The sequence below is a fragment of the Diabrotica virgifera genome, chromosome 6 (genome assembly GCF_917563875.1).
Source record: "Diabrotica virgifera virgifera chromosome 6, PGI_DIABVI_V3a".
Classification (NCBI taxonomy): domain Eukaryota; kingdom Metazoa; phylum Arthropoda; class Insecta; order Coleoptera; family Chrysomelidae; genus Diabrotica; species Diabrotica virgifera.
Genome location: NC_065448.1, coordinates 26350318 through 26370751, shown reverse-complemented (window position 1 = coordinate 26370751; position 20434 = coordinate 26350318). Strand labels below are relative to the sequence as shown.

The 20434-nt window shown below is 32.0% G+C and overlaps 1 protein-coding gene across 4 annotated transcripts in view; it reads right to left on the bottom strand.

Annotated features, from left to right (window-relative positions):
* The window catches only part of LOC114333399 (uncharacterized), a 439275-nt gene extending 427750 nt beyond the window's left edge, over positions 1 to 11525 (bottom strand). For 2 of the 4 annotated variants that reach the window (XM_050654875.1, XM_050654878.1), the window contains exon 1: positions 10949 to 11524. In XM_050654875.1, coding sequence (XP_050510832.1) covers positions 10949 to 11220 — 272 coding nt within the window. In that variant the 5' untranslated portion in view covers positions 11221 to 11524. Of the gene's footprint in view, positions 1 to 10948 lie in introns of all 4 variants that reach the window. The other 2 variants (XM_050654879.1, XM_050654877.1) reach the window with 2 other exon arrangements.
* Between the last annotated feature and the right edge of the window lie 8909 nt (positions 11526 to 20434).

Here is a 20434-nt window from a genome sequence, read left to right as displayed (position 1 = left end):
GGAATATTGAATCGGTTTTTGAGGCAGAATTACGAGCTATTTATGAGCTCTTGAAATTATATAGTTTAGATTTTTGAGCTCATCCCCTTCACCCCCAAACAACCCTTTAATTGATTTAACTTAAGAGAAAATGCTGAGAAAACTTAAAATATATCGTATTGCGGATATAATTCCTATAGCCTATATACTCTAAGAATAAACTATTAAATCACGTGCATTTCGATTATTGAGCTACAACCCCTTCGCAAGAAAACCACCCTATCTTCCCGGCTTAAGAGAAAGTTGTATTTAAAATGCATTAAACTAATTATTTGGCGACTACATATCATTGAATAATTTATAAGCTGCCAAATTACGCGCATTTAGATCAGTAAATTGCAAATTATTTTGTATAGTGCAGTCACTGAAGGTAAAAATCAACGATTACCTTCAATTTCGGTGAACCTTCATCGATTTTTACGAAAATTGGTCAGTGGTTAGAGGATACGTCAAGAAACAAAGGTGACATGGTACCACCTTGCGCCTTTACCCTGAGGGTGGATACCGCCCCTTCTCGGGGGTGAAAACTATTTTATTAAAAATAACTGCACAAATCAATAAAAGAACAAATTAAAAGCAAAATTTATTATATAAAGTTAATAAAATAAGTCAGTACTTTTATTAAATAATAAAAGATAATAAGTTATTAAAGATCAAAGATTTTAATTATTCGTGAAAAAAATGCATGTTATGAAGCTGTTTTTCGTAAATCACTGAAAAACTGTAAGTTTTTACAAAAAACTTAATAGCAGTTTATTCTGCTCAATTCTGCCTCAAAAACCGATTCAATATTCCTATTTTTAAGTAGTGGGGGGGGGCTGACTCAGCCCCCCCCACTAAAGTATCAAATTCCTACTCAGTGGAACGAGCTCAAAATTTTTAGTTTGCGGAATATGAGAGCTCATAAATAGCTCATAAATCAGGGCTATTTGTTTTTTGATTTTTGCAAGTGGGGGGGGGGCAGCTCAACACGGGTGTTCACTTTTCATATGCATGTCATTATTGATCTGATGACTGTTTTTGTAAATTCTGCTTTTCATTTCTTTTCCGATATTTTTATTTCTCCGTATTGTCTCATTCAGGTATCCTACGGCTCTGTTTGCTTTATTCACCTGATCTTCCACTTCTGTTTCGAGCTTTCTGTAGCTAGATAGTGTGTTGCAAATATATTTAAACTCCATCGTTTGTTCTATTATCTGACCCGCTAGCTCTAATTTACATCTTATAGGATTTGCTGTTATAACCAGGCACTTTGTCTTTTTTGGGGAAATTAACATGTTAAATTTTCTGGCGGTTATATTGGTGCAGCATACGTTGTAAAGCATAATATTCACTTTGAGAGATTAGTATTGCATCGTCTGCATAGCAGATTATTTTAAGCTGTTTTTATTCCATTTGGTATCCTTTTTTAGTTCTTTTTTATTATTTCATCCATGATCACGTTGAAGAATAGAGGACTCAGGGAATCCCACTGTCTTATCTCATTGCCAGCTTCAATCGGGCCTGTTAGTACTTTACGATCTGAATTGGACCAGACGAATTTTTGGGGTCCGGTCAATAATTCTACGCGAGCATAGAGATTTATAATGTGTAATGTGTAAGATAAACATTTTTGTAATTGATCATTCCCCGTACATTGTCCACATGGACACTGGTGTGGCTTATTACTTTCTAACGCATCTTATTGGACAATACTGAAATGTAATTGGTCAAATTTTTCGGATATACTTAGGCTTAAAGCATATCGTTATCTCTCAAAAATGCCTTCTCATTTTTCAAAGCCGGCATGCAATATAAACACAAATAAACAGTGTCGTCGTCCGTCGTGATATACTTATAATTATTTTGTTTTTATATTAAAATTGTATTTTATTTTTTAGTTTTCAAATAATAAGTACATTAAATGTCATTTGTATTGTGTACTTTTAATTATTAATTTTAAATTTTAATAAAAGTTAATACGTTGTCAACTGGAACAGACGAATTTTTGGGGTCCAGTCATTGATTCTACATAGAAATAAATATAAACATTTTTGTAATTGATCACTACAGGTATTATCCAGATTGACGCAGCTGTGACATATTGCTGTCTAACTTATCCTATTGAGCATTGCTGAAGTGTAATTAGTCAAATTCTTCGGAAGTGCTTACGCTAGGACTTTATCGTTATCTGGAAAAAAATGCGATCTCGGGTTTCTCAGCGATATAACCAGTATCGTCGTAATGCGACAGTAAGCGCACGTATATTTTTAATTTTTTTTTTTTTTGCAAAAGGCAGGCTTGTGTTTTAAGTTATACAGTAGGAATAAGTTGTTGTAAATACTTATTAAATATAACTTTTTGGCGACCGTTTGAATGTGATACCAACGAGAATACTAGTGACAATCCAATGGACGATTTAGGTATGTAAATTCTTATTTAATTAAAACAATAATTGTTATTTAATATAAATACAGTATGGTGCAAATGTTTGGAATAAATTCGTTATTTCGTAAACCTGCGACTTTAAAGAAACATCCCGAAACAGGTCGATTTTTATTTTTAAACTTTGATATTTTGGCATATATATATATATATATATATATATATATATATATATATATATATATATATATATATATATCATACGAGGGGCGTCATCCATATGGGTGTGATGGCGTAGTCGATGATTTTTTTTAATGAGACTAGGGTCGCGTGATGTCTCATTTGAGAGGTTATTTAATTCTGTATTTAGTAATATAAATACGTATTAACATATTTATTGGTAGAGTATCCAAAAAATATTTTTTAAATTAAATAAATTGACAAAAAAAGAAGGATGTATTTAGTTTATTTAATTCAAAATACATTCTAATGTTGTCAGAAAATAGAAAAAAAATATTTGACAAATAAGCATTGCTTTTCGCTTAAATTAAATGTTCAGACTTCCAAGAGGTAGGTGGTTGGCGGGAGCTGGTTTAAACATTGAATTTTAGCGAAAAACAATGTTTATTTATTATATAAATATTTTTGTCTATTGTGACAACAGTAAAATTATATTTTGAATTAAATAAATTACATACATTTTTCTTTTAGTCAATTTTTTTGTCAAGTAGAGTCAATTAATTTAATTGAAAAAAATTTGGACACCCTATATAAACAATTGTATTAGTATTTACACCTGGTTCCTAAAAAAACTGATACGACTCTTAGTAAGATTTGATTATTTTGAGCAGTGTATGATTGGTCTGACATTATATTATATTTATTATGACAGACAAATAATAAAATAAACAAAAACAGCCATTTTTTGAGGTTGAAATTATCTGACAAATTTTAAGATGTGACAGTGACAGTATGTAAATAATAAGGATTTATCCATCAAAATATAGTAAATTAAACATAATTTAAACTCATATTCATTATCTCACACCTCATCAAAAGCTTTTTACAAGAACATAGTCAGCGATTTTGATATGGCTTAGAGCCAGACTACATCAAGATCGCCTATTAATCGTGCTGGTAATTGCCTTGCAGCGAGACCAAAAACAAAAAGAAGAAGAAGAAGAAAGTACACTGCTCAATTTTATACAAAGTACGCTTTAAGAGTCGTATCAGTTTTTTTTTGGAACCAGCTGTACATTACTGAATACAAAATTCAGTAACCTTTAAAATGAGCTATCATACGATCCCTACTCTCATTTTAAAAATCATCGATTACGTCATCACACGAATAGGGATGACATCACTCGTATGATATATATTATGTATTAAAGTGTGTAAAAGTAGTATTTTATTTCCTTTGTTAAGCGCTTTCGACAAAATTGTCATCATCGGAGCTAATGGTCAATATAAAAATAAGTACCACTGCTTATGAGTCATAGAAACTACAATATGTAACCACTACCTATGCATGAGCATATTGTTGAACATTAGAATTCTAAGTGTATTACAATATGGAAGGCGAATTGGTCGTTTTCATGTAAGTATTTTATTTTTGTATTCAAATTGTAGTCTCATTTCTTTAGTTTTGCACATTAAATTGCATTTGTATTATGTATTTTTAATCATATTTGATGGCAATTTCATAAAGAAATGTGAATATTTACTGTTTAAGAAATATTAGACGTTAATAATAATTTAAAAATAAAAATTTATTAATTTCTATTGCGCCGCCTATGTTTTACAGAAGAAGCCGACACTTGGTGTCAAATTTTGTTTTTATAATTGTCCAACTGACATCGTAAGAACTGTACTTCCTTGTAAAACACTCAATAATATAAAAATTGATCAACACACAAGTCACTTCTCACTTGTCGTACTGTAAGGCACTCGGAATTATATTCATTATGAAATTTTGGATTATAATCGTTTAGAAAATTTTAATTAATTTACTTTGAAATCCTCCTGATTTTATTCATTCCTTGGGATGTTAGTGTCTGCATTATTTAAAACTTTTGAAATAGTTACCACACACACACTTTGCAAAACTCCATACCACACAACTGTTATACAACAACTAAGATTAGTAGTACGCAAAAATGCAAATAAAATGTTTATATTCACTGGTTATTTTTTAAAAGAATAACACTGAAAAGTCTATAAAATTTATATACGATAATAAATTAGCATGAAAACACCCACTTGTTGGCGTAAGGCTAACGGTCAATCTGGCCATCAAAGTAATTTACTGAAAACAGGGACGTGGTGTGTGGTGTGGTGTCCAAGGTGTTGGATCAATGATTATTTTTATATTTATTATAAAATACGACGCAATAATTGGTTATTCATTTTGTTTTAAGTAATATAAAGCGGGTAATAATAGTAGATTATACCACGAGTCAATAATGATGGCTATTATTCCCGAGGAATATTTACGAACCGAGCCGCGTTAGCGGCGAGGGAGTAACATTCCGAGGGAATGAGAGCCATTATTGCGAGTAGTATACTCTCTTTATCTACGACAAATTAATTAATTTAAGATTTTTAATGAACAACTTTATTTGTTAAAAACATTAAAATTAGTAATAGTACAATTAATAAACTGAATTGGTTGATAATCATCATTAACTTTAGTAGAGTTTTTAATTATATTATATTATACGTTTTATTATAAATGGATTTCGATGTTTCAGGTATTAAGGTAGATGCTGTTACTGTAGCTAGTTCTACAATTTCTGGTGGTGTACAATTAAAAGATTCTTCATTTTCGTCCATCTCAACACAAACTGTCAAATATACTATTCGTTTGACAGTGACACTTTTTGAGGTTGATTATTTTGTTTCCGTGGTGAATTTTGTGATTGTTGTGCCAGAGGGAATAAGAGCTATTAATCCCGCATTATTAATCCCTAAGGGATTATTATATGGCATTATATTGCAAACACCACAAGTATAATACATATATTATATTATGTATCAGTCGTAGATAAAGTAATATTTTAAGTATACGGGGTGGCTCTCTCGATTTCTATCAGTCAGAAGAACAAGCAGGATTTCGATCAGGCCACTGAACAAACGACCATCTTCAGTCTCTTAAAACTCGAAAAGTCTTAATCGAATATAATAGACCATGTTTTCTTTTTTTACTTCTACACAGGGGCGGATCTACGGGGAGGGAAAAAGGGGAAATTTCCCTCCTAACGGGGTCCAAAATTAAAGATAAAAATTGTTGAAACAAAAATATTAGCTGACATGAAACTTAAACCACAGCCAGACAAAGTCAACCCAATAAACACGTTAGTTAGGAAAATTAAGGGAACTTAATGCATGTAAGTTATTATTTAAGAATGTCTTTTATGTAGGTAGTTTGGGTTTATCTTTTTTATGTCTTTTGGTTGGTGTTTCATTGAAAGTTCCCTCCAAATTTCCCCTCCCAAGGCAAATGTCTAGATTCGCCACTGACAAAGCATTTTACACAGTCGAAACATTCGCTATCTTAAAAGCACTATCAGAATCTAGAGTACTCCAAAGGTATGGTGCTTCTCAGAGGCTTTTTTCAGTGCGTCACAAGTGACAGAAAAAAGGTATATCTGTGATTATACACTTTATTATAATATGATTGCAATTTGGTAAAAAATCAAATCAATCGTGTTTATTGCATTTATAAGAAGGTATGTTCTTTGATTTGTATAGTCGTATAAATTGTACAGATCACAGTCGTATAGATAACACGTAAATATTTTTTTTATTATAGCGCAATCTATCAACAACTAGAATGAATATTATAAATGAGTTAATCACTGACGTACTTTTTTTCTGCCACATTCAACTTAATGCATTAGAAAGAAATCGAAAAACTGTGACGCACTGAAAAAAGCCTCTGAGAAGCACCATATGCAAATATTATTCGAAATATATACGAAAATGCGAAAACAACTGTAAACCTTCACTGTAATGACCGAGAAGATAAAAATTGCCAGAGGGGTGCGGCAAGGAGATACTTTGTCGCCAAAACTATTTATAGCAGTCATGGAATACGCATTTAAACGATAAAAGTGGGACTCAAAGGGTAAAGGTACCTATTAACATCGATGGAAAGATACTCAGCAAGTACACAGAGAGTCGGTTTAAACAAAAACACTATGGAAAAACAAAAATGATGACCAATCTCGTTCCCAATGAGTTAATAGAGCTTTTAACCAGTGCGTTATACCAGTTCTCACATATGGAGCTGAAACCTAAACTCTCACAAAAACATCAGATGGATGACTACTAACCGATAGAACAGGCTGGCTTCTACCAAGGATACATACAGTGCTAGTCAAAAGTCCGTACCCCCCCTCGTATCTTTTGAACGGTTATACCTATAATAGTGAAATTTGGTGATAGGAAATAAACGGACGTAAGCTTCTTAACTAGTCATGACAGGTGACGTAATAGTGACAGATGACTTTACAGCGCCACTGTGACAGATAATTTTAAATGGGACCTTATGGCAAGTGACACCTCGTTTGAAAGGTATTGAAAATACCTATTCAGTCATACTAATATTGTTTAAGTTTAAGCTAATTTTGACGAATTAATGAAATAAATATAAAATTGTAGTTTCATTTAATTAATTCAAAATTCAAAATTCCGCCTATGATTACTTGTCAAAAAGGTTGACGTTGACGTAAAAACTACTAGAGAATCGAAAAACGTCAACTTTTTTGACAAAAAAACCATAGGCGTACATTTGAATTTTTATTAATTAAAGCGAAGCTACAATATTATATTTATTTAATTTATTCACCAAAATCAAAATCAACTAAAACACAAAAAAATTAGTATGGCTGAGTAGGTATTTTGAATACCTTTCAAACGAGGTATCACTTGCCATAAGGTCCCATTTAAAATTATCGGTCACAGTGGCTCTGTAACGTCATCTGTCACTATTACGTCACCTGTCATAACTAGTTAAGAAGCTTACGTCAGTTAATTTCCTCCATCCAAATTTCACTATTATAGGTAAAACCGTTCAAAAGATAAGAGGGGGGGTACGGACTTTTGACTAGCACTGTATAGTAAAACAAAAGGCATTTGACACTGTCGATATGTGGATCATAGAACAAGATAATTGTAGAAGAACTTCGAGATATGGCTACCAATACGGGTAGCGTTTGTTTGGTATTTACAATGTTGGTCAAAGTTTTGCCCTTTCTCTTTTGGTCTTACACCGGATGGAAGAAAAGAAATGTTTTTCTAATATTAAGTTTGAGACATCCTGTAGGGATGACAAGGTACAAGGGTGTGTAGGAATACTTCGAAATCATGTATAGGTAATGGATTTTGGGGGAGAGCTATGGCCTTGAAAATGTCACAAAGAATATAACTAAATATCTCTTTTCTTATTCAGACTCTTGATGAAGTCTTTTACAATATTTTAGAATCGAAAATATTTAGTTATGTTATTAAGGTATTAGATTTTGACAAGAGCTATGAATTGTGCCGATTTAGTACACACGTTTATCTGAAATTTTCAAGATAATAGTCATCTCTTCCCAAAATCTCAAAATATAGTAGTCTCATCTTTTGTAAACATTTTGTTTTTTTATTTATCCTGACATCTTTAAAAATAAATAAAATGAACGATTTTGTTGTTTAACATGTGTTTTAATTGAAACAATATTAAATTAATAATAAAAAATAATAAAAACAGTTAACAAAACTTTAAAAACAGAAAGAAACACAACATAAACTAATATCGCGTTTTCTCCTCTACTTCTAATATCAACTTCACATCGCCTAGACATGCTGGATATTAAACTGCCTATTTATTTTGATCTATTATATCGAGTATCAGATATTAATAACGATAGTTTCTATATCTTGCAGGGAGCCAGGAAGGGACTGACGAAGTCCTAATTTTCTACAGACAATACCCCATTCTACATTCTACAGACAAGTATTCAATAGGATTCAAGTCGGGACTCTGAGGAGCCAATCCTCACTTGAATATTCAATAACGACACGGAATACGTAATGCCTTGCGCAGAGCCCATAGCCTCCATTAAACAACCTCTTCTCTCTTATGTTGCACTGTACATTGTACACATACCGCTTCACGCTTAAGCGTCGATCAGAACTATTAAGTATTAGAAGTAGAGGAGAAAACACGATATATTAGTTTACGTTATGTCTCTTTCTATTTTTAAAGTTTGTTAACTGTTATTTTTTATTGTTAATTTAGTATTGTTTCAATTAAAACACCTGTTCAAGAACAGAAACTAGAAACAGAACTATTTTCCTTGTTTTTAAGGATATCGGAGATATTACAAAAACAAAATATTCACCAAAGATAATAGGAAGGTACTACAACAACATGATTTCAATGGTACTTCAATATGAAACACCACCCAAAAAACATGAAATAGATAAACCCTAACTGCATAAAATACATAAATCTTAACAGGGCCGTAAATATGATGTTAGGGGCCCCGGGGCAAAGGTGATCTGGGGGCCCCTGCCGGGAGGTCTGGGGGTTTACCCCCCAGCGGAAGGCGGGATCCGGAAAAATGTTTGATATTTAACCCCTTGAAAACGCATTTTAATGGATTCTATGACTGAAGTTTCTTGAATCTACATATTGCTATTTTAGTTGACCAACACAAAAAAAATTTGAAATGCCTTACCTATTTTTTATTCGCTTTAAAAAATTTAAAAGAAAAACAACAAAATGAACAGATAGTAAAACAAAATGAGATTATAATATAATGAAACAATAAAAAGAAAATTTCTTGAAACTTCAAAACCGAATGGAAATATATGAAGGTTTATTTAGAGAAAATGCAGGAAGAGGTAAATCAGATTGCTGAGGAGATACAGAAAATTGAAAAGGTTGAAGAAAAATTCAAGAATGCGGTAAAATTCGATATGGAAAAAGTGGAAGAAAAATTTACGGAGATAGGAAAATGTCAAAAAGGAGGACACCGTCGGGAAGTAATTGTATACAGCTCTAATGAGAGCAGAATCCTATTTGACGAGGATATTAGAAAACGATATCCGGTACCTTCAGCAGTGACACTCTCGAAGGCGAATACCATCACTGCTGTTAGATTTATTATGCTGTGGTACTGGTAGGGCTGATTAAAATGTGCTCATTCCATCTTACCCTTACTTTTCTTTTCAATATGTGGTACCATGTAGTTCCGTTCACGTACCAAGATGTGATCTGGGGTAAATTGGTTACGACAAAGTAGCTGTTACCGCCATTCCGGTTGCATTTTAGTTTTCATTTCACCAAAATAACTAATTTCCTCAGTAACAATTTATATCTTTACGAAAATCTCGGGGCCTTTTAGGTTTTATTACGCCGAAATAACTAATTTCCTAAGTATTAATTTAAATTTTTATGTTAAGGTCTCGGGAACCCCAGCTCAGCTCAGGCCTCAGGGGCCTCTTCTAAGGGTTCTGTTCCAATTGCATTTTAGTCGAAAATACTATTTTCTCCAGTGAAAAATTAAAACTTTATGTTCAGTTCTAGGGTGCTCCTGTACGGTCTTTTTAAAATTGTATCATTTGAAAATATTTCGTTGTGATCGGCTTTTAAAATATACATTTTTATTTTCCTCGTTAAACTCTATGCACGGTCAAAAAAGGGGCACCTGCGGGGCCCCCTAGGCCGGGGGCCCCGGGGCACTGCCCCGGTTTGAATGGTAGTTACGGCCCTGAATATTAACTTATATACATTAAATTCCCTTAATTTTCCTAACTAGCGTGTTTATTGGGTTGAAATTTGTCTGTATGTAGGTATGTGGTTCAAGTTTCATGTCATATAATATTTTATATTTCAACAATGTTTTTCTTTAATTTTGGACCTTGTTAGGGAGGGGGGAATTTCCCCTTTTTCCTTCCGCGTAGATTCGCCACTGCCCTAGAAGGTGTCTAAAACTTAAGTAACAAAGAAAATTTCTTTCTTCTACCCTGTATAAGCACAAAAGAGATGTTTTAGTAAACATATGCTCAACCTTGCAAACACTAACGAAAACATCTAAAATAATAAAAAAAAAATAGCGGAATCCGTTCATTCGTTCACGAGAAAATCAACTAGGTATCAAAAATCAAAATAAGCATAATAATTTTTGATGGTGTAAAACTTGTGGGGTTAAAGTTTATTTTTAAAGATTTACTCGTATATCAACATATACATACCTATCTACGGATAGGTATGTCATTAAGAAAAAAGAAAATCTAATTAGGGATGATAATAAAATCTTTATATTTTATATCCATCACATTGAATTAATTTTAAAATAAAATTAATTAACTTTAGCTCCTTTGAAACGCAAACTATAAACAGTACCGTCATTGTTCAGCGTGTGTTCTACTTATTAAAATACATCCGTTATCTTATCTCAACCAATTGTTACCTGTGATAAAGTCTATATTATACACACGTTGCATAAGCCTACAACTACAACTACACTTTCTATCTCCTAACCTCACTTACCTGGTGAATTCGCCAAAACAGACCTCCTGATCTTCCCGATTCTGCCCGTCTCGCCTGCTATTATTGTTTATATAGTTGTTAATTTCCTCGATGTTTTTAGTGCCATTATTCTTATTGTTATGTTTAAAAGAACTTCTCAGCGAGTTAGACCTGGATATTCGGTTATTTTTGTTATTAATACTATGATTTCTATTCAAACTTTTCGTTTTCGCGCTTCGAGTGAAGTGAATCTTTCTGTTTTTGATTAATTTATTGCCAGTGACTACTTCCATCTTTATTAAATGAATTACCTAACGTATAAATACAACAACAAACACATTTAAAATCTCATTTTTACACTAAAGTTCCTACGCGGGCGATTTTGGCATCGCCGTAAAATATTTTTCCGTTACAAATCATTCTCTCACTCGCCACTTATACGTTTTACGATGAAAAAGGGAGTTTTTCACCTCTTTCGTCCCATTTTTTCGTGATTCGAAGTTGCGTAAAAGTTCGCGAGAATATACAGCGAGCTCAACGGTATAAACAATCAACAATCGTCTTGTTGCGGAAGGGGCTTTCGCAGCCTACTGCAACAAATACAGAAACCGTATGTTTTCATTTTCGAGTTCCCCCACGTCGGTCGAGCTGAATGCGAGTTGGTCGACCGTTACGTCATTGTTGATTTGATTCGTCGGCGAGTGTTGAGGTTGAGAAGAAATAGAAGAGCCAGCGGCCGGCTATGTTTTGGTTTTGTGATGTAGTTTTGTTGGATTGCAAGAGAGGAGTAAAAATAAAAATGAAATTAAAAATTTTGCGCTTGATCGAAAATAGATTCATTGTCAGACTATCGGCAGTCAAATTTCCGAGTGTTTGTATTTTTAACTTTTTATCACAGGGACATAGTTAAGTGACCCTAATTACTAACATACTTTCGATTCAAAAGAGTTTTGTTTTCACCCAATTTTGAAAAAATGTGAAAACGTTGAATTATCCACGTCCGTCTGTCCGTCCGTAAACTCAACTCCTCCATCATCATACCAGGTAGAACGACAAATGAGGTATCGAATGAAAGCTTATAATCCAAGGATGGTATTAAAAATGAGACATTTGACATAGAACTTCCGGTTTTAGAAATGCAACCGGAAGTACTGTTTTAAAGTCACCGGAATCGTACAGGTGATATTTATATTATTGGACTCGCCTTTACAAGACGAGAACAATTTAATATATACTTCTGGTTTCATGACTGTCTGTCCGTCTGTCCGTCCATTCGCGAATATAATTCCTCCGTCACTATACCAGGTAGAATGACAAATGAGATGTCGAATGAAAGCTTAGATATAATCCAAGGTTGGTACTAAGGGTGAGGAATTTGATCTAGGACTTCTGGCTTTAGAAATGCGACCGGAAGTACTGTTTTAAACTCACCGGAATAGTATAAACGTTGACTGATAAATATACTGGTATTTATCAATCAACGGTATAAATGATATATTATTCGACGTGCATTCAAGACATGTCGAATAAAAACTTACAAATAATCCAACTAATTTGACGAATTTCCTAAACCTGTTGTCCGATTTAAGTGATTCTTTAATATGTTATAGCCGTATTCTTTAACAATGTCGCTGTAATAATATTTCTGCAAAACAGGTAAATTTTCATTGTATACCGGGTGTACAAATTAAACTTTGTTTTTTTCTCAATGTTTGCATCACCCTGTCTAGTGCAGTCACTGAAGGTTTTCACCTCCGATTTCGTTGAACCTCCATCGATTTTCATGAAAATTGGTGAGTAGTTAGAGGATACCTCAAGGAACAAAGGTGACATGATGCCAACTTGCGCTTTTACCATGGGAGTGGATGCCACCCCTTCTCGGGGGTGAAAATTATTATATTAAAAATAATACCATAAATCGATAGAGAGACAAATTTTAAGCAACATTTATTATATAAAGTTATTAATATAAATCAATAGATACTATTTGAGATATTAAAAATCAAAGATTTTATTTTTTCGTAAAAAAATGCATGTTTTAAAGCTGTTTTTCACGTATAACTCAAAAAATATAAGCTTTTACAAAAAAATAATTATTACCAAAATTGAAGATAAAAAATTGAATACACTCCTCACTTAAAGAACTAAACTAATGTTAATTAAGGTGAGATATGAGTAATTAAATGTATATTTTTTTCGACGAGTACTCAAATCTAAATATTTAAGCTTGAATAATGGGAAAACTGAAAACGATGCATTTTATAAAATACCTAAGTAGCTACTTGTCATAATAATTTGGAATACCTATCAACTGAGCTCCAGAAAAAGTTAATAGCATCAAAAGTAAGCAAGTTATGATGAAAATAAAATCACCACTTCTAATTTTTTAGGAAAAAGTGAAAAATAAAACACTCCATTTCAACAAAAATTAAAATTTATAGTAATCTTTAGAATAATTTCTTTATATTAGCATACGTAATGATTTCAAAAATTTTGACCGGTTTAGAATGCATATTTTTGAAAAACAAATATTTAAAAAAATCAGTATTTTTAAAAGTACATATCGTAATTTTCATTTTCTTCTGATAATAACTCCGATAGTACTCAATATACGTAAAAAAATTATATATAACCAAATTTTAGTTTTTTCTGTATCAAATATTTTACCTGTTTTACTATTTCTGTGAGGTAAAAAATAACCGAGATAGAAACGTTTAAAGCTTAAATTTTGATGCGAGGACCATGTAACAGGGGCCATTTAACCTTTTATTTTTAAAAAAGTAAGGAGTTTAAAAGATAAAATTCAACGTGGTTTAATAACCCTTGGAACAACTTTCAAATGCTTTTTAAGTGAACCTGATATCGTAAAAATTAACGGAGTTATTTAAAAAAAAACATTAACATTTTTTGTAAAATTTTTTAAAAGATAAATTTTGAAACATTTTTGGAGCATAAATTTTAATGCTATCCTATTCCACGAACATACGCCTGTTTTGGATTACTTCGACAACGAATATTTTACTGTGCAAAATAAGAAGAACGAAAGCAAATTGCAAATTACATTGTTGTTTATTGGAATAATTATTAGCTCCATTTACTTTCGTACTTCTTATGCTGCACAGCAAAATATTCGTTGTCGAAGTAATCCAAAACAGGCGTATGTTCGTGGAATGGCCCATATCAACTTGTTAGGGGGCTCATTTGATAGATATCTAAGTAGTTTGACAAATGTTTAATAAGTTTATGTTATAAAATGAATCATTTTCCCGTTATTTAAGCTTGAATACTAGATTTGGGTACTCGCCGAAAAAAAATACATTCAATTAGCTATAACTCACTTTTATTTAACATTAAAAGGTTTTTCTAGTATAGTCTGTTCGCTAAACTCAGGCACAACTGGCTAGTGATTTTAATAGTGATTTTTTTTTTGTTTTTGGCCAATTTTGCCAAAATTGGCAAAATTACTAACTATTTAGTAATTATTACCTATTTAGTAATTATTTTTTTTTGCCAATTTTATCAAATTGGCAAAATTATTTTATAAAATTACTAGCCAATTGTGTCTGAGTTTAGCGAACGGACTATAAGGAGTTTATTTTATTTTTTATTAGCTTCAATTTTGGTAATAATAACTTTTTTGTAAAAACTTAGTTTTTGAGTTATTTTAATAATTTTATATAACAAATTTTGCTTGAAATTTGTTCCTTTATCTAATTATGGGGTTATTTTTAATAAAATAATTTTCACCCCCGAGAAAGGGTGGCATCCACCCCCAGGGTAAAAGCGCAAGTTGGCACCATATCACCTTTGTTCCTTGAGATATCCTCTAACCACTCACAAATTTTCATGCAAATCGATGGAGGTTCAACGAAATCGGAGGTAATAGCTTATATCCACCTTCAGTGACTGCACTAGTCTAGCATTTGTAAAATACTGAAATTAAAACCCAACTATAGCCTCATGTTTTCTCAACATTTTGTTTTTTGTTTCATTCGTTTATGTTGGATAATAAAAAAGTTAGGAACTTTAACAACTGGTCATGTTTTTCATGAATACAAAGTATGGTAAACTTTAAGGGGTAATTCCGCATGAAAAAATAATGACAGTTCACTTTATAAACGTATGTCCACAACTGCTTCGTTGCCGCTATTGAGGGTGTTGAATTTTTTCTTACAAACTGACAATTTATTTATTGCTTTAAAACCAGTTGAGATATGCAAATGAACTTTGGTGGGTTTTAAGAGGTATTTATTGCACATTTTTTGACATACAATTAAGAATTTAATATTCACCATTGGCGCGCATACGAGTAACATGAACCGTCATATTACCTGTATGCCCGCTAATTGTGAATATTAAATTCTTAATTGTATGTCAACTTGTACTTCAAACATTCATTTTCAAGACTCTGAAGACTGATCGGGTCTAACTTCAATTTACACCTTTATTATTTAATTGTTAATTATGCGTGTCCATCCGAGTTTTTGCCTGTGCGGCATGCACTATTTCCAAAAATATCCTCTTTTCCTATGAAAAATATATTTTTTAGATTCTTTGGGACATTCTAAATAAAATAGGTTTCTTGTTATTTTTCTCAAAAATTAATAGGTTTAAAGTTATAAGCGATTTAAAATCCAAAAATGAGTATTTTCGCATTTTTCGAATTGTAAGTCGCTTACGACTTTAAAAGTATTAACTTTTTCGAAAAATAACACAAAAATTATTTTATTTATAATGTCCCAAAGAATCTAAAAAATATTAGGAGGAAAATACGAGATTTTTGAAATAGAACGCGCCGCACCGGCAAAAAAATCGGATGGACACGCATAATTAACAATTAAAACACGACGGTCTAAATTAAGGTTAGAACCGATAACTCTTCATAATCTTGAAAATGAATGTTTAAGCTACAACTTAAGTACTTGGCAACCTCAAAAATACTACTTTAAATATGAGTTTTTAAGCCTTGAAAAAGCGTATTTTCGCATTTTTCCGATTTTAAATCGCCTATAACTTGAAAACTATCAATTTTTGAGAAAAATCACAAGATACCTTTCTTGTTTAGAATGACCGAAAAAACATAAAAACATATTTTTCGGGTAAAAGAAGGCGATATTTTGTATTTGTTTAAAAAATTGTTTAAACAATTTCTTATTATTTATTGTTATTATTCCATAATGGCCCTGCCACAAGGAGACTAGATAGAACCTGGCCTCTGGATCTATTTTAAAACTTAAACATAAATAGAGTAAGATATGAGACACCATTGGAAGTCTCTTCTTCATGCCCAAAAACATGGAACAAATTTACTTAATACTCTTTTAATGATGTACATAGATTGTAAATAAACATAATTACATGAAAAAAAAACAATTTCTGCCCAAAAATTCCGCCCAGCAACCTTCAGATTTGTTTAAAGGGGAAATTTTTGAATAGGAATCCACAAATTAACCGAATCAGAAATTTTTTCAGATTGGAGCGGTCTCACCATATGGACTAAAGCAGGGGCTCTCAAACTTTTTGAGTCATGTACCACCCATAGTTATTTTTATTATTTTTGGTACCACCTATATTTTTAGATTGTATTATCAAGACTTACTAAGCACTACTATTTTAATTTTTTTTTGTATCTTGTGTACCACCGCGAATAATGAGATGTACCACCAGTGGTACATGTACCACAGATTGAGAACCGCTGGACTAAAGGAAAAGTGGAAGAAAACGAGGACCAGGGAGACGACGCACCTCACAGTTTAAAAAATTTAAAGCAGTGGAAAACCAACAATAGAACTCTTCAGAAGCGCTGCACATAGAGTAAAATGGGCTATGATGATTTCCAATGTCCTTAAAGGCTGAGGCACATGAAGAAGAAGAAGAAGATCGTGAGAGAAAACTTCATATGCGTGTTTTAAAAAATATTTTGTCTAATCAAATCATCGCATCTAATAAATCTAATAAATTATTTTGACACACCCTTCTTCACCTTGTATCAAATATATCACTGCCTCTTCTTGATCCTATAAAAATATTTAAAATGCTAATTATAGCTTAAAAAACCAATAAATGACAAATCTCAACTACCGTTAGCATTTCATTATCGGAATGATTTCCTCATGTTCCTCATGTTTAATTAAATATTCCGTTTTGGGAATTTTAAATGCCAGTATTTATCAATGCAGCAATTAACGAACTTATTTTACAAATCTACGTATCAATAGCGTAATTAATAATGAAGCTGTATTTAAATTATTGCTGAGACAACGTCCATTAATCAACAGAAAAAATATATTATATAAGAACAAGCTAACTGAGTGTTACGATCAGTGACATTTGAACTTTTGTTATAGGTTTTTTGAAATTTGAAAGATTTATGAATTTATTGAAAAATACGGACAGAGGCAGAGGCAACTATGAAGGAACTACTACTAGGAGACTACACATATATTGCCTATATAGACTACACATATACAATATGTAGATATATCAATAATAGAAATCTTTCACCAGTGGCAGCTGGTGAGAGAAATCTACAAGCTCCACCCTCCCTAGAAAAATGATACACAGACAAATTTTTCAAACTTATGTGTTGAAATTTCATTCATTTCTGTGTTACAACTGTTCCATTTTTTTGGTTTTTTGCGTTCATATAACCTAAACGTTACAAATTAAACGAGGAAAATAATAAACGTAAAGTAGTACAGTTTGTCAAATATACGGTGATACTTGGCCATATTGATATTTGGCTCCACCTATACGATGCGCAGTCAACAGAAACACAATTCACCGAATGCGTTCCTACTTATTTTTCTACGCAAGTGACAAAATCGCCAAGTATCACCATATATTTGACAAACAAGCAGTACTAGATAACCGAAAGGTTACAATAAAAAACCTGAAGAAGAAGATAGTACTTAAATACAAAAAGAACGCAAATAATAAAAAACCTGAAATAAAACGGAAACCACGACAAAAAGACGAAGAATATCGTTAATATTTAATGTAGAACAACTTAGACAAAAACTCCATTCACATTCAACATAAGTAAATGTTACAATAATTCGCGTCCGCATTATATTTGGGGCTGATTTCATAACTCCGATATAGTACATTCTTTCACGGTTTTTGCTCTAAATTTTAAAGAACCGCTTGGATTGACATGAAATTTGGCATACGCATAGATTAGGTACATGTAAAAAAAAAGAAGTGATATTGTCCCGATGTGTGCTTTTGCCCTCTTGGGGGTGAAAAAATATATGTCCAAAATAAGTCCGGAAATGGATAAACTGACTGATTTTAAGTAACTTTTGTTCTATAGAGCTTTTTAGCCAAGTCAACACTTCGAGTTATTTGCGAGTGAATATGTTCATTTTTCAACAAATCAACTAGGTACATTTTTAGACGGTTTTTCGCAAATAACTCAAAAAGTAAGTATTTTGTCGAAAAAAAACGTTCTTAGTAAAAATATAGCCTGTAAAAAAGTAAAAAAAAAATGGTGTACGCGTTAGGTCTCTGGACCTCGTAGAAACAGAGTTATAGCCAATGAAAAATAGATTCATATTCATTAAATTTCAAATAGAATATTTCGAAGTGAAATATCCAACAAATTAAGCACTTTTTCGGGGAAACCCATTATAACTTTTTTAAAGTGTTTAAAAAAGCTTTATTTCTGTTTTTATAAAAAGTTTCTAGCATTAAATTTAAGTAAGTTACGCTCAAAATAAAGTTGGTGCCTTTTGTTTTGGCAAACAAAAATTGAGAAGACCACCCCCTAATTAGCAACTTAAATGAAATTAATCGTTACCGCTCCACAAATTATTTTACTTATGTTGTGTTTATAAATATGATCTGTAACTTTCATCGATTCAAAGTGCTTATTTTTGAAAAAAAAAATGGTTTTAAAGTACAATTTTTAAAAAATTTAATTTTGAAAAATATGCTTTTTTTTCAAAATAACTTAAAAATTGTTAGAGATACCAAAAATCTCGACAAACAAAAAAAGTCAGCATTGCTTTTCTGAATATTATGTATTTTCTTGTTTTTCTGTTAGACAAAAATTGATTAAGATTTGGTGTTTCTAAATTTGCATACATTCGTAATCAGTGACTCGTTCAACCCCATTTAACTACAGCCCTTTCAAAAATAAGGACTTTGAACCGATGAAACTTACAGATCATATAAACAATACATACACGAGTCAAGAAACTTGTGAAGTCGTAACGATTAATTTCATTTGAGATACTAATTAGGAGGTGATTTTCCCGATTTTTTTACCAAAAAAGGGACTAACTTTATTTTGAGCCTAACTTGTTTACTTTTGATGCTAGAAATTTTTTTTATAAAATAAAAATGAAGATTTTTTAAACACTTTAAATAAGTTGTATGTAATGAGTTTTTCCCGAAATGTGCTTCATTTTTGGTTATTTCACGTTAAAGTATTCCATTTGGAATTTGACGAATATGAACCTATTTTTAATTAGCTATAACTCTGCTTCTACTATAGGTATAGAGACGTGATATATACCTACATCATTTTTTTAATTTTTTTACAGCCTATATTTTTGATATGAATGTTTTTTCGACAAAATATGTACTATTTGAGTTATTTGCGAAAAACCGTCTAAAAGCGTGGATATTTTGTTGAAAAAATGAACATATTCACTGGCAAATAACTCGAAATGTATTGACTTAGTAAAAAAAACTCTATAGAACAAGAGTTACTTAAAATTAGTCAGTTTATCTATTTCCGGACTTACTTTGGACGAATATTTTTTTCACCTCCAAGAGGGGGTGAAAATCACCCCCGGGGCAAAAGCACATATCGGCACAATATCACTTTTTTTCTTTGACTTGTTAGCTATGTGTATGCCAAGTTTCAAGTCAATCCAAGCAGTTCTTTAAAATTTAGAGGTTTTGCAATATTATACCGTTAAAGAACGTACTAATAATGGCATGCGGTTACCATGTAAAAGACACGTAATAACTGTAATGTTTTCGAAGCACATTGCTCTACAGACACGGACTTACGGAAGTCTATGGAAAAGGCATCTCATAGCAAATAGAAGACTGAAATTTAGTTGCAATACCCATAGTTCGTCATAGATTCCAAAGAGAGGAATATATTGTGGTTATATATTTGTAACCAAAAGGTTATATATTTGTGACACCTGATACCCATTCCAGTTCTCTGGAACCTTGTATCAGTTTTTACAGGTGTAGTGATAGTTTAAAGTGGTACCATCTCTTTTGGAGTCACTTACCAGTCTACAAAATTATTTGTCGCCTGCTATCTAGCTCTGCAGTCATGCAATGTATGGTTAACTGTTTCAGGTTTTTTGGTATTAAGTCTGCAACTTGCAGCTTATGTTTCCATGAAACAACTCTAGTATGGAGATGGCCCTTGACTGGAGCAGGTCCAGAAAGGAAGCCTGTATCGTATTTTCTTTTCAATGTTCTGTAGTTATTGATCAAATTCACATACTCCACTATTGTTTTAACTTTCTTATTTCT